Source organism: Trachurus japonicus, chromosome 16 (assembly GCF_045865225.1).
Source record: "Trachurus japonicus isolate A0001 chromosome 16, Traja_1.0".
Lineage (NCBI taxonomy): Eukaryota > Metazoa > Chordata > Actinopteri > Carangiformes > Carangidae > Trachurus > Trachurus japonicus.
The window spans coordinates 31,684,436-31,711,935 of record NC_140922.1 but is presented as its reverse complement, the minus strand read 5'-3'; the positions used below and the strand labels follow the sequence as shown (position 1 = coordinate 31,711,935).

The 27,500-nt window shown below is 41.1% G+C and overlaps 1 protein-coding gene across 2 annotated transcripts in view; it reads right to left on the bottom strand.

Annotated features, from left to right (window-relative positions):
• Positions 1-13,545: 13,545 nt before the first annotated feature.
• Positions 13,546-27,500, bottom strand: part of bbs9 (Bardet-Biedl syndrome 9) — a 290,122-nt gene continuing 276,167 nt past the window's right edge. Inside the window, exon 23 of one of the 2 annotated variants that reach the window (XM_085803054.1) lies at positions 13,546-14,042. In XM_085803054.1, the coding sequence (XP_085659180.1) occupies positions 13,663-14,042 (380 nt within the window). In that variant the 3' untranslated portion in view covers positions 13,546-13,662. The remainder of the gene's footprint in view (positions 14,043-27,500) is intronic. The other variant, XM_085803055.1, reaches the window with a different exon arrangement.

Genomic DNA, 27,500 nt, shown 5'->3' with positions numbered 1-27,500 from the left:
AATGGTCGTATCGTATCCCTCCGCCGCTGAAACTAGTTCCAGGTGACTTCCTGTTTCATCCAGAGTCATAGAAAAGATTAAAATTTAAATATTAAGCATTAGTTAATTATTAAATACTGAATTCATCCTTTATAACACATGAATAATCATGTAGTTTATTAACACAGTTAGAAATGTTTTACTCATCATTGATAAGCACTAACTGTATTTATAAACTATACTTATGAGTATTCATGCGTTATAAATGAAGAATTCAGTATTTATTAATGCTTAACTAATGCTTAATAAAAATTGTTAAACATAATATGTGTGTGTGTTTTTGCCTTTTAAAAACAGAATCATGGTAACACATATATTCCCTGAAGGTGTTCGGGAGGAGATATTGCACACACAAGGCCAGAACCAAGCTCTGTGAGGTCACCGTGACCTTTGACCTTTAAACCCTGTGACAACCAAAATCCAGTCAGTTCATCCTCAAGTCCAAGTGAACATTTGTGCCGAGTTTGAAGAGATTCCCTCGAGGAGCTGTGGAGCTACGACGCTGATAAAGTTGAAGAACCAGTGTGATATCAGCTCCTCTAAAGAGGTTGTGTCGAGACGTCACCGAGATAAACATCGTTAATAAACTCTGTGAATTTCAAGATGGAGGTGGGAGGTGTGATTTAAAAATGTAATTTGTATTTAATTTTTGATTTTTAGATTAAGATTTATTTTACACAGTTAAAAAATACACTAGTAAAAGGAACACTGGGCTTTATGCACAGCTCCACTACTTCCTGAATTTAAAGGGATAATTCACCCACAATTCAAATTTCTCATTATCTCCTCCCCCTCATGTGGACTAGGGGCTGGGAGAAGTTTCAGAGTCCTCCGTGGCTTCTCTGAGTTACAGGGGGTCTCGGCGCAGCACTGCATGTCCATATGACGGTAGCGAACGGAGCTCACTTTTCTTCGTCCAAAAAGACACACCAAAAAACATCCAAATACCTCCATAGTGCTCGTCTGTAATGTTCCTCTTGTATTGAAGCCCCAACATGAGAAATTGTTCCGAAAAAAAATTAAATCAGTCTATATTTTAAGCTTGTTTGTAGCAGAAGCTCCCAGCACTGCTCTTCCTGGTCCGTCCAAATCTCGCGCGATTTGCACTGACACCCAGTTCACGGCTCCGCAAATCGCGCGAGATTCCAGCAGAGCAACACTGGGAGCTAGGACATTTGAATTTTGGGTGAACTATCCCTTTAAGGCAGCTCTTTTATTTCCTGTCTTACATTATTGGACAAACTGAGTAGTCCAGATGTGTCTGAGTAGTCACAATGATCAGTCACACTTGGATTAACCAGTTTGTCCAATAATGTAAGACAGGAAATAAAGGAGCAGCATTAAGTTCAGGAAGTAGTGGAGCTGTGCAAAGAGCCCATTTGATAATTTAGAGGTTAAAACTCAAAGAGCTTATTAGACGCCTCCACCTACAATGAAATATAAAAAAGAAAGCAAAACATACAAATTAACAATCAGAATTATATAAATGATAATAATAAAATAAAAATGATCAAGGGAAATTGTACTTAAATTTGACAGTGGGCGTTGATATTAAACATCCTGAATAAGGCACGAGAGTTTTTATGAGAAACATGAACATGTGACAGAGAGGAGGTGAAGAAATCTGTGGTTTAAAGAAAACAGAGAAGGAGAGAGAGGGATGATCTGCAGGTTTTTAAAAAGTCTGGAGGAGGGAGAGAGAGAGAAGAGAAAATAAGATGCAACTAAACCCCAGATTTCTGTGTCGACATCGAAAATGACTGTGATGGAGAAAGAGGAGGGGGAGGAAGAGGAAGAGGAGGAGGAGAATCTGCTGAGTTGAATTATAGTTGAGCAACATTCAGAAAGAATTGGTAAAAAAAAAAACAAAAGTCAGAGATTTAAGCCGCAGGATTTGAGTCATTTTGTGATTTACGCTGAAAAGAAAAACAAGTTTGAGCTGAAACAATCATCGTCTTCACTAAATTATTATAATCAAACTCAAAGATCGTTTCTGAGAAGCTCATGGATCAGATTTTAATCCACACGTCGCAAACCTGAGAGCTGCTGACGGAGGAACTGGCCAAATGTACGGTGGCTCTGAGGGGTCAATTCACTGCAACTGGAGAAAACACATGCAAAAAAAACCTCACAACACAACAGGAAGTGTTTCTGAGGACACAATAAAGTGACGGACCAGACCGGACCCGGCAGATTCTGAAATAGGCATGGGACCAGGACCAGGACCAGGACCCGAACTGGAAACCGGGAAGAGGGACGGTACAGGAAATGGGACCGGGACCAGGACTAGGACCAGCAAAAGGACCGCTGGAACCAGAACCGGAACCAGAACTGGAATTGGGACTGGGACCAAGACCAAGACCAGAACCATCAGAATAAGAACCGTAACTGTAACAGGGTCTAGGACCAAGAGCAGGACAAGGACTTGTACCGGAACCAGAACCAGAACCAGAACCAGAACCAGAACCAGAACCAAAACCAGAACCAGAACCAGAACCAGAACCAAAACCAAAACCAAAACCAGAAACAGAACCAGAACCAAAACCAGGAACAGGGAACATGGACAGTAGCCTACCGGAAACGGGACTAAGACTAAGACCAGGACCAGGATCAGGACCATCAGACCAAGAGCTGGGACTGGAAGTCAAACTGGAAGGAGTTTGTGTTGTAGTGAACTGACCCCTCAGAGCCGCCGTAGGAACCAACCGGAGCTCTGCTGGTCTGGACCATATAAAGAATGGACGTAGCATCCGTGACGTCACCCATTGGTTTTGGGGAGTCGTTTTTGTGACTCAAATATGGCGGCCTGAACAGCGCCATGTTGGATTGGCCGGCCGAGAACCCGCCCACTGGCCTCGAAGCAGCTGTCCACGGAGCTGCTCGGACCTGTCACTCAACGTTTCCGCGCCCTAATTGGCCAGAGTTTTAACCTAATAACAGTAAAACTGTAGAGTTAAATCCCCCCCCCTCAGAGTGTGTGCGGGGGTAGAAACTATCGATTGAGACGAAAAAACGTTCTGACACCAGGCTTTGATCATGTTTATTGAGGATGTAAAGTCGGCGATTTTAACATGGGGGTCTATGGAGAATGCTGCTTTCTGACACCAGCCCCCAGAGGAAGCCGAGGGGATTGCAGTTTTTTGAACGCGGAAGTGAGCTTCACTTCTTAGACCGACCCTTGCTTAGGACGAGCGGTTCCTCCTGAGTCCTCAGACGGAGCAGCAGACGACGGGGGCGCGGCCCCCGGTGGCCCCCGAGGTTAAAGCCCCTGCAGCCGGCAGGTCTGGCTCTGAGAGGGGGAGGAGAGGAGGAGTCGGACCCAGCTGTCTGAGTCCACTGATTATGGTTCCACTGACCGAACCATCAGGAACCTGGTGGAACATGACCAGGAACATCAGGAAGATCTGGTATTAAAGGACAATTCCGGGCAAATTCAACTCGGGGCTGTATTTTCTTAACATTTTAGGTCTAAAAGAAGGAATCTGAAGATTTTCAGTTTAATTGCTCCTGTTTTGCGGTAGTTGTGTCTGTCCCCGCATCGCCACGGCAGAAATGAAACAAACAAACTTCTCAGCATATGTTTGAGTAGCCATCTGACGCTGTCTAAAAACTGATTAAGTTCAGTTATTTACGTTTTTATTCCTTCATTGAGCGGTGGCCAGTGGGTCAGTAGGAACGAGCAGTATGGAGGTATCTGGATGTTTCATAGTGTGTGTTTTGGACGATTCAAAAGTGAACTCTATCCGCCGCAAAGTTCTCCAAACCCTTGAATCCTTGGTATGACGGTGAGTAGATGATTGGTGAATTATCGATTTTGGGTGAAGTATCCCTTTAAGGCGTGAAGAGATGTTGCATTCATGAGGTCAAACACATGTTTCATGAGGCTACTGCACCCTTGAACTTTGACCTTGAGGCACCAAACTCAACTATGTTCATCCTCAACTCAAAGTGAATGTTTGTGCCAAATTTGCAGAAATTCCTTCAAGATGCGTCTGAGATACGAGGAAGGGACGACGGATAAAGTTAAAAAAAAAATTGAACAATGGCCGTCACAACGGGGACATGACAAATAAAGGGTTAACCCAAAACATTATGTTACATTCTCGCCACGAAACAGTCATGGTCGGTGTGAAAAGACTTGTGATGAAAACTTACTTTGTAAGTGCGATACTTCGATAAGTCTTCAAGGCATTTCCTTCAAATTTTGCACACACGTTCAAATGCAAATGCACAAAAACTGTTTCGATTTTGGTAATGAAAGGTCAAAGATCAAGTGTATATATTTAGTAACTGTTGATGCTTCATGTTCTTCATGTCCCTGACGTCTTGAATCCAACAGCAGCAGCAGTAGTGTTGGGTGGAACTCCACAATAAAAAGCTCAAACTGTGTCATGTAATTGTTTTTTACATTTTACGTCCTCGTTGAGCAAATAAAGTTAAAGATATTCCAGAGGTTTATGGAGCTTTTTAATGAACTATTTTCTGCTCATTTTCCACAACAGATAAAAAACTCCCTGGCAACACAAGTTAAAAAAAAAAAAAAAAAGTGTGAATGAGCAAAGCTGAAGGAGAAGCAGTGGGAGGTCTGGGATCCATCACAGCCTTCACTTATTACAGTACAAACTTCTCACAGGGAACGAGTTCAATCTGCAGAGAAGGAACGAGGGTTTGCTTCTTCTACCAGAGGTCATGAAGGTCACTCAAGTCATGTTTGACTTTAGATCAATAAACAGCAAAGACCTTCTTCTTCTTACCTGCTGCTCTGGACCAGAACTGCACACCTGAGATCTTTATGATTCCCCTTCTTAAACCTCGAGCAGCACTTTGATATTTTTATTGTTGTATATTCTGATTACTTTTTCATATGTTTTGGTATATTTGAGCTTGCCATGTGTTCTTACTGATATGTTCTATGTATTTATTATGTATTTTATTTGTGATGAATGTGTGCAATGCAGCGGCCTGGCGCCTAAGACAAGTTTTCCCGTTACTGGACAATAAAGTACTTTACCTTTAGCTTTACCTTTCTCTTCCTCTTCGTCCAGGCAGAAACACAGTTCTTAAAGGTCATACAGAAAACAAAGAAGTTTCACGCTTACCTGGTTTAATGTGGAGTCAGAAGAACTGGAAGAAGCCACGTTGTCCGGACCTGAGTGGCTGTGGGTCAGGAGGTTGTTCACCAATCAAAAGATTGGTGGTGTAGGCTAGTCATGTAAAATGCTTGAAGTTGCCATTAAGACTAGAAAGAAAAAACACTATAAATGTAGATTATTCACAATTTACCATCAACTTATTTCCCCCCAAGCTCTGTCAGACCAGTTTGACCAGTGTCCAGATAAACTGAAAGGGTTTTAACCAATAGGATGAGGCCTGATTGTCAGTGCATCTCCGTGAAGCAGAGGTTAGCTTTTGAGCTAATGCTAGGCTAGCGTGACTAGCTGTTAGCTGCTACAGCTAATCAAAGAGAATATCATTTTCCTCCTGAATCATGTGATGTAGCTCAGTCGTGACTCAAGTGTTGGAGGAGGTCGTCTCTTGATCGCAGTGTTGGAGGTTTGATTCTTGGCAGGAACTAAGTGCTCTTGGGCAAAACATTACAAACAATTAGCATACACTGCACCTGATGCTAATGGGCGAAGGGTAAAATGCTTTGGACCAATGTTCTGCACAAATACAGCCATTTAGCTTTTAATTACTGCTTAAGTAACCTATTTTCTTTTTTGGTTGCTGTTGAAGCACTTTGAGAATTTTTGGTAAATATAAAGTGCGTTACAAATAAAATTTATTATTATTTATTATTATTAAGTTTCATCTCCAAGTTTTATTTTTCTCTGAGTTTCATATAAAGTGATTAAATTAGAAATAACTGTAGTCAGAGAGCATCCAGGGTCCAGGATTGTAGATCTTATCTCTTTCTTTAGCCGGTATGAAACCAGAGCAGGTTGATGAAGGCGGTGACACCTGTTTTACAACGTTTGAATCTCAAACAAACTGCATTTTTACAACAAAATGAAACAAATGGGCAACAGAAAACATCATCTAGACTTTCATTCTTTCAGATGCATGAGTAATAAAGTTACTAGAGGATAAAAATATGATCTAAAAAAGATCCATGGTGCAGAAGAGGACTAGGGGGAAAAAAAACAAAACAGTTGCAACATCACTTTAGGGAAAAGCTGCGTTGCCGTGGAAACAAAATATAATTTCTGGTATAATTTCCCCCTGGGATCAAAACACGGGATCAGTATTGTTCACACAGAAAAGAAATCCGAGCCACTTAAGTTCCCTGTGGCGGAGGTGAAACGTTTGCTGACGCTACAAATGTGCAGCACGAGTAAAATGATGCGGCAATTATCTAATCCAGTTTGTTTACGCCTTAAAACCCCGAGAGACAGAAATAAAGCTCCAAAATAAAAACCCACACTGAGCCGCCGTCTAAATCCAAACTCTGCCTGGCTGCTTTTATTACTGAGCAGAGCGTCCGAGCTCCGAGCCGGCGGCTGCGGCCCCAGTTACACTCTCATTGTTTGGTTATTGTTTGTTTGATGTTTTTAACAGCTGGGTGGTTCCTCACATCAGAGCGGCTTTACTGCACCGAGGCGTGAAAGAGGGAAGACGTTAGTAACAAAAAAAAACACACACACACACACACACACAAAAAAAAAAATCTGGAAAAGTGTTCAAGACAAAAATATAAAACACAAAACAGAGAGAGACGGAGAAGAAAGAGAAAACAGGGATGGATGATGGGAAGTGAAATGACTCCAGACGTTGTTTCCATTGCGGCCAAGTGTTTTCTAGCAACCTGTTCTTCTGTTTCCCTTTATACTGTTTAAAAACTCTTTAAATTCACTTTAAAACCTGCTTTCATTCAGGTCGCCTCATCGAGATCAAGAGGCGAAATAAAAACACAAAAAAGAGCAACAGAGACTTTATATTTGTGAGTCCTTGTGTCACATTTTTAACACCAAACTGATTAGATTTAGAGATCTAGATCAGTTTCCGCCACCTTAGTTGTGGTTAAATCTTCAGTTTGACGTCGTGACAGCTGGTTAAACACCTGAAAGTGATGTGAAAATGAAGACGTGAAACAAAAATCCACCTGTCTTTACCTTTATTCCTCCTGCTTGTTGTCAGTATTTGACTGTGACGCTGCTCTTTGTGTCATTGGTGATGAAGCTGCAGGTGTAGATATAAAAGGTTGTAGTTGTGTATAATCAATAATCACATTGTGTCATGTCTTCTTCAGCCTTTGGAGAATAAACACAGACTGAAAACAATCATGGACGTCGACTTTGAGACGTCACAAACAGGTTTTCTGACTGAGTTGCTTCGCTGTTGCCAACTTGGCAGCGCCTGACTCCACCCCTAACTCCAAACTAATCCAAATATGGACGTGTGGGGAAATGAGACTTATAGAAGAATCGCCTTGTTGTTTACAACTACTTTGGGGTAGAAAACCAGCATGAAAACAATAGTGACAGACGAGAGTTTTGCTATCTCATTTTCACGTCACTATATCACCGTTTAGACTAATCTGATGTTTGTAAAGTCCATAAAACCAATGATTGGACAAACATTACTATTTGTGTGCACGTTTTTGTAATTAGTCATGGTTATCGTAAATTGGCGTGGCTAACCATTACCTGTTTAACTTTAATAACTCAGTGACTCAATAAACGGTCCATGAAAATATTTTTTCCAGTGGATATCATAGTTACAACATGATTGAGCTAACTGGAGTAGTTTCATGTTGTGTCCGACAACGGGAGAGTTTTAACAGCTAACGCCCTGATGTTAGCTTAGCTACTGCCGTTAGCTTAGCTACTGCCGTTAGCTACCGCCAGCTCTGTCCCTGTCAGCTGAGCCACTAATGCTTTCTAGACACCGTGATTGCCCAAAACTGAATAAATACCACACATAGCAACACAAAACACACACAGAGAAATAGTAATGTTTCTTCAATCATTTCAGATTTGTCTAAACGGTGATAGTTGTGTGAAAAACACAATATATAGCCTAGCTAAACTCTCGTTCGTTACTACTGTTCTCATTCGTATTAGGCTACGTGCTGGTTTTCTACCAGGAAGTAGTTGTAAACAACAAGGCGATTCGGTAAGAGGCCTCACCCCCAAATGGTTTATAAAGTGTAAAGAAGGTTGCTAGGTAACAGAAACGATCTATAGATTCACTCACTCTAGTGGTCAGGAGAGGAACTGCAGCTCAGCTTCATTTATTGGCCCTGAACTATTTTGTTAAATAGTCTTTTTAGACCAATTAGCTATAGAAAATAAATTCTGTGTTCAGTAATTTAAAAAAAGGGTAAAATAAATAAATAAATAAAAGTTTCACAGGTTGAGGTGTCCTGACTCTGGTCTTCTCTACTGAATAGACAAAGCACCCAAAGAAAATACCACATTTCCCATGTTTTTTCCCATCTCTCTTTCTTAATTGTCGAAATCTTTCAAACTCAATGTCCTTAAACGCTCTCTGTTGAAATCTATATTGTTTTTCTCAGGGAGATGTTTTTCAGTCTGTCAGTTGTGTAAGACAAGTTCCCATCGCTGGTCTCCACATGACGGTTGTGTAACACACTGAACCTACACTGGACCAATCAGATCTGTTTATTTTCCCCAAACAAATTATTCAAAATATTCAAAATATCTCAAAATTGTTTGTGGCCCTTGGATGGCGGGTGGGGACTTTCTTTCTTTTCTTTCTTTCTTTTTTTTTCTTCTTTAATTTAACAGCGGTGGAAACACGATGAGAGACGTTGACGTCCGTCTGCCGGACAAAGGAGGTAAAGAGTTCCTGAGCTGAAGATTTCCAGGAAGAGACGGCGTGTGTGTGGGTGGACGGACGGACGAAGGAAGGGGGCGACTGAAATAGGAAAAAGAAAACAGCAAAAAGAAAAGAGAGGCTGGTAATTTTGCGAGGGTTGATAGATGGAGAGATGGAGCGGTGGGAAAGAGGAGAAAGGAAGCAAAAGGTGAAAGTCAAAGGAGGCGATGAAAGAAGATAACAGAGATTAAGAAGGAGGAGGAGGAGGAAATGGAGATTTAAGCTGAGTTAAATGAAGGAATGGAGGGAAATAAAAAAAGAAAAGATAAACAAGTGAGTGATGGAGAGAAAAAGAAAGAATGGGAAGGATGTGACATGAAATGATGGAGAGAAAAGGTAAAGAAAGGTCAGGAGGTTTGATGGGAATAAAAGAAAGAGTGACTGAGAAACAGAAATATAGGAATTGTGAAAGAAGAGGAGGAAGAAGAGGAGTTTTAGTGGTTGTGAAAGTGAACGTACACAGAGAAAAAACAAAAAAAAAGAAGAATAAGAAGAAGCTGCCAAGTGAAACAGGAGAGAGTGAGAGAGAAAAGACGAGAGAAAACAAAAACAATGACTTCAAACGGCGTCAGACTGGAGGCCGTTCACCGACGTGACAAGTGTTCGCTCCGTTTCCACACTGCAGCCACAAGCGTCCGCAGGGAGACGCAGAAATGTGGTGTTGTAACGTCGTCGCGCTGCGTTCGAGAGACATGACGGAGAGCGGGAAATTCAGAACTTCGAAGTTACAGGGACTGATTTTTGACGTTGATAACTTCATTTTTGGGAGATAAACTTTGTTTGTGCTCTCACATCTCCGATAGAATCGCTTCTAAAAGAGCTGAGCTGTGAATTTCTGAGTTTCTGCTGACGAGGTGGACACCTGTTCAGCGATGATCCACTCAGGCTGAACAATACAACGATTTAAAGGTACATTGTGTAGGAATTCCTCCCTTCTAGCGTTGCGGTTGTATATCACAAGTAACTCAATCGTATTTTTCATGCTGCATTCACGTGAAATTGGGCAGACGACAGATGGACGACAGCCGCTGCACGTAACGACATAAACAAGCCTCTATGTAAATAAGTGGTCCGTCCGCACGAGGCAAAACAATACACGTGGCAATATGTTGTCATGGCGATGTGGTATTGTTTACCTGACCCACGTTTTACCGGCTTTCTCTCAACTTCTGTGACTAAAATGACATCTGGTTTGTTAGCGACGGCCGTCTGCCCGACTGCAGGTGAATGCAGCATCAGTGTAATGCTCCATTCCTCCTCAGGAGAAGTTACACAATGTCCCTTTAAGGCCAGATTTTAAGTGAGAAACAAGGTTCAAGTCTCGTCACAAACAGTTAATTTTCTAAATATTCCTCTAATGAGACAGTCTTATCTGAAAAATCAAACATTATTTGATATTTACGATTCCAGATCAGGCTTTTCTAGACATATAATCAGTAATTTTACAGCTCACAAACATGGCCGCCAGGATTTCACCCTTATTCCATTTCTCTTTTTTGTTTGTTTTTCTTCTGAAGTCACTTTTTTGATCAATTTCTGTGAGATCTTGTGTCTGCAGACTAGTCTCCATTGTGAAACTCTTTGTACAAACATCTCATTTGAAGTGCGTTCAGAGGATTTTAGTGTTGAAAAACAATTTGAAATGCATTTTTCCATGTTTTTTTAAATCAGAAATTCGTTCATTGTGCTGCTGAACTCACGGCTTCAGCTTCAGACGTCGCCCTGAAACTGTGGAGCAGAAATGCAGCAGGTTCATTGATCCTGTAGCTGTTTGAGCAATAATAATAATCACAATCATTAACAATGATAAATCACATTACCACCACAACTTCCAGTAAATTAACTTTTATTACTAAATGTTTCATAAATAACGTTTTGGTTCGTTCTCGTCGTCCGAGCTGCTAAAACAACCGTGTGTACAAAACCTACAGGGGCAAAACATCCACGGAGAGGGGGCGGGGCTTAGAGTCCAGAGGGGGGCGGGGCATCGATCGTTGGCTCCAGTTCATCTGAGCTAAATTATTTAAAATCTACAAAAAAAAAACAAAACGTGAACAAAAACGAAAACACAGAGAAACACATGGGACAGAAACATGGAGCGTCTATGGCTGAGTGTGTGTGCATATAAATATATACGTATATGTGTGTGTGTGTGTCTCCGTCCAGAGTGTTATTGTATACAAGAGGATTTTGGTTTGTAAAACTTCCTGCTTCATTCTAAACTACACTAACATTTAATTTAATTTAACTTTTTACAACAAACAAGGAGCCAGAAACTCAAACTTGCAACTCTGGCAAACTGATAAACGTGTTTCTTTTTTCAGAAAGTAAAATCTTTTTGTAACTTCCTGCAGTTTATCGTGTTTTTATTAAAACGTTGATTCACCCAAAAAGTACAAAACTATCTCTGCAGAATCTTAACGAAACAAGTGAGTTTACTTTCATCTGTCCAGGTTTGATCTACGTCAAACTCAAAATGAGTTTCTCACTGTGACGTCATTATCATTATCTTTTTTAAAGGGATAGTTCAACATTTTGGCAAATTGGCCCATTGCCATAATCCCTATAGTCATAGCAGTAGGTTCGTTTCCTTTAATTGTCGGTGCAAGCTGTTTTTAGAACGGCGGAGCAGAGCCGTGAGCTGCTCAGAGCTACGCTATGGAGGCTCATGGGATTTCTTGGTTTCCCTCATCAAACTCATCAAATACACAATCCAACAACTCCAAAACACTCCAAGAAATCCCATGAGCCTCCGTAGCGTAGCTCTGAGCAGCTCACGGCTCTGCTCCGCCGTTCTAAAAACAGCTTGCACCGACAAATTAAAGGTAACAAACCTACTGTATGACTATAGGGATTATGGCAATGGGCCACTTTGCCAAAAATGTCGAACTATCCCTTTAAAGATTTATATAAACAGATTTTTCAAAGCTGTTAAAATCATAAACATGATGTTGTTGTTTGTTTGGAGCCGAGACAGGAACGTTTACTGAGGAATAAAACCTAAACTTATCGATCTGATCGATCTCTGCAACAGTCTGACGCTCAATATTCCACGCAGCACCTGAACACATCGTCTGACACTGACACCTAAACATCATTTACTGTAGAAACTTGTGCGTTTCATTCTAAGACCTCAGTGTGTGTGTGATTATGTGTGTGTTTATATGTGTGATGTCGAGCCTCTTCCTCCGTATACACACACAGTCTCAGGTTCGATTCCCGCTGCTGCAACACCACAGTTCACGTCCGTCTGCAGCTGTGTGTCCCGGACCGAAGCAGGAAAACTGGAGCTGCAGGTGGAGGCCTTGATTCACCCAGAAGCTGCAGCTGAACACGGCGGGAGCGGCGGGCGGTGTTTTATTCTTAGTGGCGACTCGAGGCGACGGAGGTTTCGGTGGAGGGGAAGAGACAGAGAGAGGGGGGAGGAGTCTGACATCACATCCAGAGGAGAAGAAGCGTGGGCGACGGAGGAAGAGCTGGTGGTTTGGGGCCGGAGCGAGGAGCTGTGGGTTCGAGGCCAGACGACGAAGAGGAGGAGGAGGATTTAGCCTTCGTCCTCTCTTCCTCTGTGTGTCTGGGAGGAAGTGACTTGGCTACATGAGACATGTGGCGTTTACTGTACTTTACTGTGTATTTACATGTAAATATATCCACCTTTTTCCGAACGTGCAAATACGTTTGCTCTTCCGGTGGAATTTTATGTTTACGTTTCCATGGTTTCAGTAGTTGCTGTAAATGCATGGATTTTTTTTTTTTTTTTCAATGAAAATCTGTAAAACGCATGGATCATCACACCAGCTTTTAACAATGGATATCACACAAATTGACATCCGTGTTAAAAGCCAGCGTTAATAGGACGAATCTCCTTGTTGTTTACAACTACTTCCGGGTAGAAAACCAGCATGAGAACAATAGTGACGGACGAGAGTTTCGATATTTCATTTTTCATGTTACTATATCGCCGTTTAGACTAATCTGATGTTTGTTAAGTCTATAAAACCAATGATTGGACAAACATTACTATTTACGTGTGCACATTTTTGTGATTAGTCATGGTTATCATAGATTAGCCGGGCTAACGGTTAGCTACCTGTTTAACTTTAATAACTCAGTGACTCAATAAACGCTCCATGAAAAAATATTTTCTCCAGCGGATATCTGAGTTACAACATGACTGAGCTAACTGGAGTAGTTTCATGTCGTGTCCCACAACGGGAAGGTTTTAACAGCTGACGTCCTGATGTTAGCTTAGCTACCGCCATTAGCTTAGCTACCGCCGTTAGCTTAGCTGCTGTTGGCTGTCCCTGTCAGCTGCAGCCACTGGTGCTTTCTAGACACTGTGATTCCCCCAAACTGAATAAATACAACACATAGCAACACAAAACACACACACAGAAATAGTGATGTTTCTTCAATCATTTCAGATTTGTCTAAACGGTGATAGGGCGTGAAAAATATGATATATATAGCTAAACTCTCGTTCGTTACTATTGATCTCATTCAAATTACGTGCTGGTTTTCTACCCGGAAGTAGAATGTAAACAACAAGGCGATTCGGTCTATAGATCCATGCGTTTACCGCAACTATGACAACGACTGAAAACCATGGAAACGTAAACATACAATTCCACAATTCCACCGGAAATGCAAAACCGGCTTCCGGTTTCGACCATAGATGACGTTCGGAAACTTGTGGATATTCAGACTGCATATGTGCATATGATCAGAGCTTATTGCCCCCCCCTCCTCCTCCCTCCTCCCCCCTCCCTCCCTCTCTCCCTCTCAGGCGTCTCCGGCCTCTGGCTCCTTCTTCTTCTCCTTCACCTTCACTGACGACGTCTTCTTGGACACTTTCTTATCTCCTGCCTCCTTCGCCTCCTTCTCCTTGTCTTTGTCCTTCTTCTCCTTCTTCTCCTTGGACGAGGTCGACGACTCCTTGTCTTTCTCTTTCTCCTTGTCTTTCTCCTTCTTCTCTTTCTTCGCCTCCTCCTTGGGCTCCTTGCTCGCCTCCTTCTTCGCCTCCTTCTCCTTCTCCTTCTCCTTCTTCTCCTTGGACGACGACGACTCCTTCTTCTCTTTCTTCTCCTTCTTCGCCGGCTCCTCCGCCTCCTCCTTCACCGTGGCCTCCGACGACTCCCTGGACACCTCCTTCTTCTCCTTATCTGAGAAAGAGAGAGAAAGAGAGACAAACATCAACACAGTGATTCAGGTTTATTGATCCCAGATCAGTATTTTCCTCAATGAGAATCAACAACAAAATAAACATAAATAATAATAAAAAAAACAGTCGATTTAATTAATAATCAATTGTCAGGTAATATGATAATGCATTTGCATTGTGGATGTTTCTATAGCCGTTTTCCCACTAAAATTAGTGGGTCAACGCGGGTCAACGCGGGTTTTTTAAACGCGGGTCGACCCGCTAACATTTGGCATTTGGCTCCTTTCCCATTGACCAAAATGAGCTGAGTCTGACCCCCCGCTGGGGGATCGGACGCGGGTTGGTGCGCCTTTCCCACTGCCACCAAAAGCCGATTGTTAGCGGGTTTAAATAGGTTTTTTGGCCAGTGGAAAAGGGGTATATGTTACTTTTGATATTAATTATAATGATATTATATGTATAATGTTAATTTCCCATTCCCACACCTGTAAAATGTCATATAGAGTTGGCAGATACTTTTATTTTGAAAGGTAGGTTTGATCAGTTTGGACAGATGTTGAGATTTAAATGTGAAACTTGTTACTCGACATACAAACAAAGAAGTAGAAATCAAATCAAACCTACATTATTTATTGATTGATTGATTGACTTATAAGAACAAATATGTGACTTGTGCAATTTGGAAAGTGAAATCTTAAAATAACAAATTTTCCATATAGATGTTATAGTATAAAGACACATTTTAAATATTTTATGTATATATTTGTCTTTATTTATTTTATTTTTTTAACTTAATCAACCTTTTAATTGTCTGTTCTTTGCTGCTGTAACTCCACCTGAGTTGTTAATAAAGTTTCTGATACCGATTGTGACAACAAACGTCACATGAGCTGAAAGCAGAATGACTTTTTTTTTTTTTTCTGTGAAGATATTTACATAGATGTCATGAAACCAAACCATGAAGTGCTACAGAAATAAAACTCTGTGTGCACTTTTTCTAATTTCCGATCATCTTATTATGTTAATTATTGATCGTGATGGATCAGCAGCAGCAGCAGCAGAGTGGTGGTGGTCGTCTGCAGCTGCAGCTCGTCACCAGGATCAACAGACGCTCTGAGCAACAACAGCACCTGTTGCATGACAAAGGAGCCCCACTTTACCCAAGTACCCCTCCTCTTCCCCCTCCCACACACACACACACACACTCACACACTCCACTGTCAAACACACACACACTTACTTACACTTACACTAACACACACACTCTGCAGCCCCGCCCCCCTCTGGCCCTGTGATAAGATGATAACGGACCGTTGTCTGCCAACAATGAGACGCACTTCTTATCTCCATGAGAACAGAGAGGCTTCACAGACTGGAGACTGCAGCCTGCTATCTGTGTGTGTGTGTGTGTGTGTGTGTGTGTGTGTGTGTGAGGGACGAGTTACAGCCTCCGAGTGTCTGCGTGTGTCTGTGCATGTATCTGTCTTTGCATGGATGTGGAGTGTGTGTGTGTGTGTGTGTGTTCACAGACTCCAGAGAGCAGCTCTAATCAGGCTGCTCATCGTCTACACGGAGAGAGAGAGTCGAGTGTGTGTGTGTGTGTGTGTGTGTGTGTGTGTGTGTGTGTGAGGCAGACAGGAGCCATAAACTATTTAACTCACTCGTTTAAATGAGACAATTTAATTTCACTTTCAATTAAGTATTTGAACATTTAATCTCTCTGAATTGTGAGTGACGACATCATGAATTAATGTGCAAATAAAACTTGACATTTGAATCAGTGACTAGAAACTCAAGTTAAAGTTGATCAAAGTAAAAAAATACAGTGAGTAAAATGAGATGAGTTCTTTTATATTTATATTATTATGTGATTTATGTACTTTTAAATGAGACAGTTCATATCAATAAACATCCAGGATGTTAATGTGGGTCATTCCCATCTCTTGTCTATTGTTCAACGAACCATTACACCACTAAAAGAAGAACAATATAGAGTTGGTGTTCATGAGATTATACATAAAGTTGCATGATGCCCTAATAATAAATACATTTATCATATAATTACAATATTTATGTTTATATTTATATTTGTTAAGCATCATTATCATATAATCAAAGTCTCTGCTTCAGTTTCTGGCCTCATAGAATACAAATTCATAATATTCCTAGTTAGAGAGCGACTATTTTAAAGACGTGATTGGACCAGGACAGAAAAAGAAAAAGAGAGAGTAGACGAGAAAAGAGTCATAAATAAAATCAGCTTTAAAGGAATAGTTCACCAAAAAAATAAAGAAATTCAGTCATTATTGATGACTAGGAGTAGTTTTTTATTCCTCAAAGTGCATCTGTCCAACGAAAACTTTATATGAGTAATAGCGCCCGACACAAAACGTCCATAAAACTACACAAAAACCATTTAATATTCCTCCACACTGCTCGTCCACTGCAATCCAAGTGTCCTGAAGGGAGATAGTCCAGAGTTTACTGGAAACAACGTCATATTTAGGCTGTAAAAATGTCCTAAATGACGTAGTTTATGACATTTTTACAGCCTAAACAGTCCTGTATTGAATTTGCCTGGTGTGCGTGAACGTCAGAGCGCAATCCAGGACTGTTAAAGCTGTAAAAATGTCCAGTAAACTCTGGACTATCTCCCTTCAGGACACTTGGATTGCAGTGGACGAGCAGTGTGGAGGAATATTAAATGGTTTTTGTGTAGTGTTATGGACGTTTTTGTGTCTCGTCTCCAGATGCACTTTGAGGAATAAAAAACTACCCCAGAGTATTCATCAACATGAGGGTGAGTCACTAATGACTGAATTTCATTTTTTGGTGAACCACTCCTTTAATATGACAGCTTCATATTCAAGTTCAGTTAAATTCAGTTCAGTTTAAAACCAGTTTTATTGTCGTCTAAAAATGTTTCAACATTAATTAATATATTAACACATTCATTATACGTCTTTATATTGACAGGAGTGACGCTTCAGGATCAGGAAATCCACTCTTTTTTGGGCGGCATGTTGGTAAAGTGTTTATCTAACATCAGTAAGGTTCTGGGTTCGATCCCCAGGTTCCTCCCACAGTCCAAACACAAACACACTGAGTTAATTAGTTGCTCTAAATTGCCTGTCGTCGGGGTAATTGTGAATGACTTGTCCAAATAAGCCCCGCCCCCTAACCAACTGGCTCCGCCCCTTTGTGATGTCATGGACGGATGATGTCATTTCATGTTTCTTGTTTCTGCAGCTTCAGTTGTTTCATATTTAACACTTCAACAGCTTAACGAGACGTGAACTCATCAAACCACAACTCTGCCCAACGACAACACACACAACAACACACACAAACCACTGTAACACACAAACACACACACACACACTCTACAAAAAGCGAATGTGCACATGCAAGAACAAGTGCGAACAAGTAATTAGTGGAGTTCAAACACACGAATAGGAAACCGCAAAGTGTTTGTGTGTAAAAGAAAAAAAAGTGTAAATTTACACGTCGACATGCGAACGTTCCCGCTCCGCCCGTGTGTGTGTGTGTGTGTGTGACCTCACACACTTTTTACAGTCGGACATGAAAGGAATTCTGGGAGATTTTGGGCGTCGCTCCATCGCAGCAATGAAGTCGTAAAGAGAGAAATAAAGTTGTGTCTGAGTAAAAAAAAACTGAAGATATGGACGTGTGTGTGTGTGTGTGTGTCTGCAGTGCCTTTTGCATGTGTGTGTGTGTCAGTCGTCGTGACATTAGAGCCTGTGAGTGTGTTAATCCCGTAGCGACAGTCTAATCCTGACTGGATGCTAACTGTCTGGTCACCACGACACACACACACACACACACACACACACACACACACACACTCCTCAGCAGCTGAGCTAACACAGCAGGAGTCTCTGTCTGTGTTTTCTGATGAAATTCACTGATTAAAAACTCTGCAGAAACTTTTTCTGTGTGAACTTTATGAATTAAATTCTTTTTTTTTTTAGAATAACTTAAAGATTCCCAGAGGAGTTTGCTGTTGGTTATAAAAGAGTCTCATATTAATGTGGATGAATCTACGTTACCCACTTGTTAATTCCAGTCCATTTTAGATAAATATATTGTTTTGTCTTTATAGTTATTTTGTTATTATTATTTAGTGGTCGACTCGCCCAGCATTTCCTAGTTTCGGTTTCCCGGACGCTGCTCAGCGGGTCATGGGGATAACGCCGCCGAATCGCCGTTTATGTTCGGAACTACGATGGTATCTGATCGTCTTCCAATCTCCGACTTTCATTCTTGATCAATGAAAACATTCTTGGCAAATGTTTTCGCTTTCGTCCGTCTTGTGCCGGTCCAAGAATTTCACCGTGTGCGCGGAGGCTCATGGGAAATGTAGTGAAAACACTTCTGCTTCCCAAAACTCCTCGTTGTCCTCACTTATATAACAAAGCGACTGCACATCAGAGCTTTTAGAGATGAATGATTGGCCTGAAGGACATGAATGCACTGCACTTTAAAGTTGCATTACTTATTATTTATTTATTTATCTCATACTTGTGTGTGTGTGTGTGTGTGTGTGTGTGTGTGTGCGTGTGTGCATGTGTGAGTGTTTGCTGTTTATTGTGATCTTACCTGAACTGCTCAGCGTGCTTTTTAATTGCCCCTTGGGGATGAATAAAGTTTTTTGAATTGAATTGAATTGAATTGAAGGATCGTAAGTCTTAGGATACTTTTTTATTATGTAAAATTCAAGTTTTGTGTCTTTGTATTTCATGCGATCTCATTGTTGTTGAGGGTGAAGTCCATTTTGTGTTTCATTGTCGTTTTGATTCAACACAAAAACCTGGATTTGTTCTGGTTTTCTGTTTGTGACGTGTCGAGTCGACTCTTTAATGAGGCTTTCGTTTTAGTAAAAAGAAAGAAATGTTTGTCTGAATCTTGTAAAACTGTTGTGTGGTCGTGTTGGTTACTGTTGTTGAATCAATCATAGTATTGATATTATTATGCTTTATGTTTCTTTAACCCTCTGTCGTCTATTTGACACTAGAGTTAAAGTGAAAACAATGTTCCTGTTGCTCTGTTTCCTGTTTGTTCTCCTGTGGTGCTGAAGCGGACAGCTCCTGTTCAATCACTTCCTCCATTATAGACGATTCGGTCCAGATCATCTTCGTCTTCTTCTTCTTCCTCCTCCTCCTCCTTCTGTTGCATCTTCTTAATTTCGACCTGAACGCTGTCAGTGCTGCTGTCTGTTTCTCTTCACGGAGGTTCGTACTGGTGCGACTGATCCTGGATCTGTGCACTGCAAAAACTCAAAATCTTACCAAGAATATCTGTCTTATTTCTAGTCAAAATGTCATTTCTAGTCAAAACGAAATCTCATTGGACTTCAAAGAAGACTCATCACATAAAGAGTAGCTTGTTTTTAGACACTTTGTACTTCTTTCGAGCCTATTTTTACTTGAAATAAGTAGAAAAATCTGATAGTGGAGCAAGTTTTTCTTTCACTGGCAGATTATTCTACTTATTTCAAGTGAAAATTTGTTTGAAACAGGTGAAAATGATCTAAAAAGAAGTTAATTTTTTAGGTGATGAGTCTTATTTTAAGTGGAAAGAGATTAGTTTTGACTAGAAATGAGACAAATATTCTTGGAAAGATTTTGATTTTTGCAGTGTGTCGAAAAACCGTTGTGTCGAAACCACTTTCTCCTCTAAAAAGAGTGTGTGGTGTGTGAGAGCCAGGCCTCTCAGATAAACATTGACGTTGTAAGACAAGATGGCAGCTTCCTCTTCCTCCTCCTCCTCCTCCTGCTGCTGCTGCTGCTGCTGTACGGAAACCCGGAGGGGTCAGGTCACATCTTGTCAGTCCACAAACTAACACGGCCGCCGTCTGCAGACTAAACAGAGTCGCTGCGAGGCCCGCCGCCGCCGCCGCCGCCAACCAGAGTGACGTTAAGCCCTTCTCACATGGGAGGAGGAGGAAGAAGAAGAAGAAGGGGGGGGGGCTACCTGGAAACGTCTGGTCGCCATTTTTAATCCCACGTGAATCGGCGTCTGGACGGGATCAGTCCAACAGGAAACCGTGGGTAACGTAGTTCCACTGTGTTGCACATCGTTCCAGACTGCAGCCAACGATCCTTCAGGGAATAAACCTATTATGATATTTTATTTTTTCCACCAAAAAATTAACTGAGGAGGTGTTTCATTTTCGGGAACATGCTTTTCCCTTTTTTTCAGTTAAAAAAAAAGGGGGAAAACATGGGAAACGTCCGTGTTCATGCAGAGGCAGCGCCGCTCTAATGACATGATTCCCTCTGTGTGGTTTGTTAGCTGCTCGTCGGCAGCTGACGCACTCGCTTCCCATGTTTCCATGTTCGTTTTAGAAACGTTTGGATCTGAACTGAGATGGTTTATTAGTCCATTGTGGTGACTGCACCTCAAACTGTATGATTACCTTGTAATGGAGTCCTTTTTTTTTTTTTTAATGTGTGTGTGTGTGTATTACTCAGGTTTTTCAGGGTTGGTGGTTGCCAGTTCAAATCCCTGGGTAAACTGTGGGTAGGAAAAGTGAATGAGTAACGCAGCTCGGTGAACACCCAGCTGCTGACTGACCGACCCCTCCACTGGAAAACATGTGATGGTGATTGATGCTCCTGTTCTGTAGTTACTTGAGCTGTCGTCGTCGTCGTCGTTGTCGTGGCGACAGGCCGGGGCCGGGACGTGTTGCGGCGGCCATGTTCGCTGGTCATCATTTTTATTCCTGGTGTCCGTTTAAACGAAAAAAAAACTGATTTACAGGCTGTGATGTTTCCACAAAGAATGAATCCCATTCAGCTCCTCGTGATCACATGTTTCCAGTAACGGAGCACAGGAGAAACCAGGAAGAAGATGATGATATGGATGATGAAGACGCTGATGCTTCATGCTGAACAATGAAGGGGCTGCATTTTATTTTGAAAAGTTTGCACATCCAAAAAATACATGAATTTGGTTTATATCAGGAGATAAATGAACAAAACATGTCGATACAGGATTTAAATGGATAGTTCAACACTTTGGCAAATTGGCCCATTGCTATAATCCCTATAGTCATTATAGCAGTAGGTTCGTTACCTTTAATTGTCAGTGCAAGCTGTTTTTAGAATGGCGGAGCAGAGCCGTGAGCTGCTCAGAGCTACGCTACACGGAGGTTGATGGGATTTCTTGGTTTCCCTCATCAAACTCATCAAATACACAATCCAACAACTCCACAACGCTCTGGTGGACAAGTTGTGAGCTGCACATTCACCACGCTATGAGATAATAACACAACGTTACCACACAGAGTTGTTTTAGAGGGAAATACATGCAGAACCGCTGATGTGCGTTGCCTTCAGGGACAGTTTTTCATCAAGCAGTCTCTGCATTTCCCTCTTACTACGTTGTGTAATGTGCAGCTCACAACTTGTCCACCAGAGCGTTGTGGAGTTGTTGGATTGTGTATTTGATGAGTTTAGGTTTCACGATGCACCCACGATGCACCCGCTTTATTCACACACACAACAAAAATCATAGTTGGCTTGATAGTCACAAGGTGTGTGAACTGGTCTCCTGAGGAAGCTAACTAAAGCTTGTGGTAGGAGCCATTTACATACATTAGACATACATTAGACACACATTGTAAACACATTTACATGCACATGACACTTACATACATTTAACATACTACATACAACACAACATACACTTAACATACAGTTTGTGATCCCGGGATGTACATTATATATATGAGTTTAGCAGTTGTTCCTTTAGATGACGTTTAAACAAGGAGATAGATCGTGATGTTTTGAGGCTGTCACTCAGTTCATTCCATATCTGCGGCCCCCGACACACCACACTCATGCTGGTTCCTACTAGTTCACGTTTTTTCCCTACAATGAGATGTTTATATCTGGTATTGTGGGTGTGTTGGGGGACGAAGACTGGCATGAGTTGTTTTAGTCTGAGGTTCAAACCTGAGATCACCTGATATATTGCACAAGCGTTATGGAAGTAATTGAATTCATTGAGTCGAAGGATGCCATACTGGGCAAACAGATGACGAGTAGGTGAATTTGCTTTTGTCCAGGAGATGGCACGGATTATCTTTTTTTGTAAAATTTCAAGTTTCTTTAGATGGCTGGGATAGGTGTTGCACCAGATAATATTACAATAGTTTAGATGTGGTTCGAATAGGGTTTTGTACAGGGTGAGGAGGGCAGAGCGCGGAAGCAGGTGTCTCAGTTTGAAGAACAGGCCTACGTATTTGGATAGTTTTTGGACAAGGTGATCTATATGGTTCTTAAAATTTAAACGGTCATCTATGAGGACCCCAAGGAACTTGGTTGAGTGGACTCTTTTTATCTCTTCACCATCTATTTTGATTTGAATGGCAGAATTTTCCATTTTTTTTAGTTTTTTGTTTGAATTGAATAACATATAATTAGTTTTCCCAATATTAAGGGAGAGTTTGTTTATTTTAAACCAATTATCCACACTCAAGAGCTCATTGTTAAGGAGGTCCTGGAGTTCATTTATATTGTTGTGTGATGTAAATAGGTTAGTTTGATGAGGGAAACCAAGAAATCCCATAATGAGCCTCTGTAGCGTAGCTCTGAGCAGCTCACGGCTCTGCTCCACCGTTCTAAAAACAGCTTGCACCGACAATTAAAGGTAACGAACCTACTGCTACGACTATAGGGATTATGGCAAAACAAATTAACAGGTGTTTGTCGTTGATTGCTGTTGTTGTTGTTTTTCCTCTGTAGTTTCTATTCTTGTGTTTTAGTTTTTTTCCCACTGGAGCAGATCAGAGTTTGCAGAGAATCTCGTTCTGCTCCAGTTTGATCTCCTTCTCCTGAGGCTCCTTCCTGTCCGACGTGGACGTGAACAGATCTGAGCCGAGCAGCTGATCAGATGCTCACGATGCCTCTGATACTGTTCATCCTCCTCCTCCTCCTCCTCGTCTTAATCCTCTTCAGACATGTCAAGTCGTCCTGTTCATCGTTTTCCCACAGTCGCTCCGACTCCGCTCGTCTTCCAAAACCAAAAAAAAACGGGGAATCAGGCCTCTTCATCTGCCACAGCCGAGAGTTTAGAGGGCAACACTTGTTTGTTCCTTTAGTGGAACAAAAACAAAAACCGCAGCAACAAAAGTCGGCGTGTCGATTAGATAAGAGGAGCGACGCTATCTGCGCCGCGTTCAAAGACCTTGCGTTCCGCCCGAGCTCCCGTGTTTAGCCGTGGATCGCGGCGCTGCATTCATCTGCAGGCAGCCGTAGTCAAAATAGAGGCGGCCGCACAGATCGCCCGCATCAACGACCAATCGGCACGGAGAGGAGGCTCGAGCTGAAACCTGCTGATTTACAGAATCCAGAGAGAGAGAGAGAGAGGAAATCTGCCAAAGACGGACTGATTGGATCTGTGGTGCAGTGTGTGTGTCTGGGAGTGTGTATTTGTGTGTGTGTGTATGAGGACTGAGATCATATGAGCTTCTGTTAGTGTGTGTGTGAGTTGATGTGGTTGAGACGAGGCGGTCAGACAGGACACAACAGTATTATGTGAAGTCTAAAAACAAAGCTGTGTGGTCAACAGCGTGGGAAATGACAGTGTGTGTGTGTATGTGTGTGTGTGACAGAGGAACACACACTTAACACACACATACACACACATGTTGTGGTTCAGAGGAGGTTTTTAAACACAAAGACGGAGACGGAGTTCATCACTCTACTCAGAAAACAAACAGAAACTCAGGTTTATATTGAAGGTGAAAATGTCACTGAGAGGATTTTATTTTGAAAATTCAGAAGCTGTAGAAACGATTACGCACACACACACATACACACATAAACACACACACCTCGGCTCCTGATTGGGTCAGATCGATCACAACTATCATTGGTAAAAGTGAGACAGCCAAGTGAATGAAATCCAACCCTTTAATCTGTCAGCTGACACTTCCTGTTCTGTGTTAGTCGCATTCTCTACTTCCTGTATTATTATCATTATTTATCTCTTCTACCCGATGTTTTAACCTGTTTTTATTTAATGTAGCTTTATGTGTGAGTTGGTGTTTTTATATTATGTTAAACACTTTGTGTTGCGTTTTTAATTGTATGAAAAGTGCAAGAGAAATAAAGCCTGATTGATTGATTGATATGTGTTTTTCTACGGTGGCCCTGAAAGCTCAATACAAGTTCAATGTTTTCAGGGGACGTTAAAAAAGGATGAACCTGCTGAGAGTTGTTGTTCGATGCCCAGTCTACAGGTTGACAGTGGCTGGACAGACAGTGTTTAATACTATTTTAATAACGAGGATGAAGACTCCTCTACCAAACTAAATCTACCGCTTCTGTCAGAGTTTGTGCTGCGCCTCAGTTTCACTTGTTTTTTATTCTAACAGAGTTTATCAGAACTTTCCGACGGCAGTAGGAGTCTCTCCATGTTTCTTCTTCTGTGACAGTAAAATGGGAACATTTACATTTTTTCAGACAAGACGACATTTTCACTGAATGACTATTCAATTATTCAAAAATCATTGCCCTTACCATATTACCACTGTATATATTTTGTTTTATTTTGTAGCTCATTGTCAAAATATGACTGAATATAAACTCCCATTGGCCATTTAACTATTCACTGGGATGTTCCTAAGATATTTCTATATTCTTAGATAAGGAATTCCCTTCAGTGATTGGTCATTTCTATGGACTTGGAAGTGACGTCACCTAAAATTCACTTAAGATTCAGTCCTACACTTAGGCTAAAAGTGAGTACGACGCCTGATAACTAACTTTTACATGCAGCTTTCAGCCAAGAATCTTTTTTACTCATACAGTAAGTCGACTCTTTACAGCTGATCGATACAGACGATGGAGAGAAAATCGCTCTGAAACAGATCAATCAGTTCTGTCGAATTATGTTTAATAAAGTTTAATGATGCAGGAGGATGAATGAAGGAGGGAGAGAGAGAGGGAGAGAGAGAGAGAGAGGTTGACAGTGGCTGGACAGGCAGTGTTTAATACTATTCTTGGTGAGGAATGTGCTGCTGAAGCACAGCAGGCCTGCCCATTACTGTGTGTGTGTGTGTGTGTGTGTGTGCAGACCAATGACAGCTTAGCTAAGATTGTAAGATTGAACCTTGTGCTCCACCACCCATGGAGCTACACACACACACACACACACACACACATGCAAACTGTCTTTGCAGGAAAAACAGATATTTATGTGCAAGTGGGCGCTCGGGCACGTACACACGTACACACACTCACACACACACACACACACACACACACTGGTTATTACGGCCGTCTGCCTCTCTCTCTCCCAGTGATGATGGGGAACGTCCTCTCCAACTGTACCAGAGCTTCTCAAGTTTCTCAAGTCGTTTTCCTGAAGCCGGAGTCACGTTCAAGACGACTAAATTATGTTTTAACCTTTTACTCCACCAGTCAAAACTTTGGACACAGCTTGTTCTTCACATTTATTACTTTATACATTGTAGATTCAAACTGAAGACACCAAAACCATGAACAAACACACAATGGAGTTATATAGCAAATTAAGTGTTAATTAAAACAAAAGTGTTATCAAGAATGACCGAATGTCAAGAGTTTGCAAAAAGCATTTATCAAAGCAAAAGGTGGCTACTTCAAGGAATCTAAAACATAAAACATAAAACATATTCTGCTTTGTTTAACACTTTTTTTATTTACTACATAACTCCATGTGTGTTCCTTTATAGCCATGATGTCCTTTAATATGAATTAATACAATGTAAAAAAATAGTAAAAACTAGAGAATGCATTTCCTGAAGGAAATACGGGTGAATGCTGAAAGCTGGAAGCTGAATGAGCTGAATAAATTGTTGAAACAATGCTGAATTAAGTGAAGAAACTGCTGAAGCAATCTTGAAGAGATGAAACAATATAATATCAACTTACAATGTAAAAAGTAGTAAAAATTAAGAAAAAACATTGAATGAGAAGGTAGTGTACATACACATCCTGAAACACTGGAAGCTCTGAATCAAAAGTATTAAACATTTAACTTGTTGCTGATGTTAAGAAAAACTTCAGTGTTGATCACTTTAATTGTGCTAAATCAAGCTTTTTTTTAGCCATTTCTCCTCCCAGTTGTTTGCACATCTGGGCAGAAACGCTCCATGTTGCATCTTCATTAAGTCAAAGGTGCTGTTAGTGGATCAGTTTGTCGAGTTTGCACATGTATTTTTTTTTATACACTTTAGTGAATCAGGTGTAGTAGGAGTAGGAAGAGTTGTTTGCTTTTATTGATTGATTACTTTACTGGTGTGCAATGAATCATGGGATATGTTTGTCAAACTAGGACCAATCCAAACACGTTGGATTCTTCAGGAAAAGAACGATGCGTTTGAGGGAGAGTTAGAAAATTAGAAATGAGCACAAAGAACTGAAACAAACAGATAAGGATTTAGACTTTACGTTACCAGCATCATGTGACTGTTTCATCAATACAAAACCCTATTGATCGGGATAGAAACATCGTATTGATTCCTAAGCTCAGGACTTCAACTCTGTTTTATTTTTCATCTTTTATCTGTTTAAAGTGTTTGGACGTTATTAAGTGTTATATAAATGAATAAACTGACTGATTGATTGATTGACTGATTGATTGCTTGATTTATTGATTGATTGTTTGATTGAATGTGAGCTGAAACACAACACTCAGAGTTTAAAGAGTCTCTTTTATTGGTCGATTGATTCATGACTGGTGTTGGATTCTTCACAGGCTCAGGAAAAGAACGATGCATTTGAGGGACAATAAGAAAATCAGAAACGTGACATTTGGAGCGTGCACAATGTGGGCTCAGTCCTAACTACAGGTTCGAATCCCTTCTGTGTTTCCTCTTGCTGCATTGCGTCCCCTCTCTCTCTCTTTTTCTCTCTCTTTACTTTCCTACCTGAATAAAAACAAACGGAAAAAAGAACAAATCACAATCAATCAGAACCAGACACCGACTACACCCCCTAAAATTATAGGATGGCATGAACTGATATTAGAGTTAATAGCCATGGAATATCTAACATACAGATTCAAATGTAAAATGCCAGTTTTCTTCAAGACCTGGACCCTTCTTTAGATATGCTGGTATAAGTCTCACAAATATTGTTTTAAAGGGAATGGTCGACCGCAGCACTGACAGTTGGCAAAATGTCGTCTTTGAGCCGTGAGGCTACTCGGTGATCAACTGTTATTTATCTATTAGTACTCAGATTTTGTCTGGTGAAATTTTGTTAAGATTTCAAATCTTTTGATTTATGAAAATTTGTATCTTTTTCCCACTTGAAATGGTTAGTTGTTGCATCACTGTCAACTGTAATAGACTGAGCGCTCCTTGCTGTTTGCTTGTTTGTAATGTGTTCACTTTGTATGTTTATGGAAAAAGAAGATAAGAAACAGACACCAATAATCACAT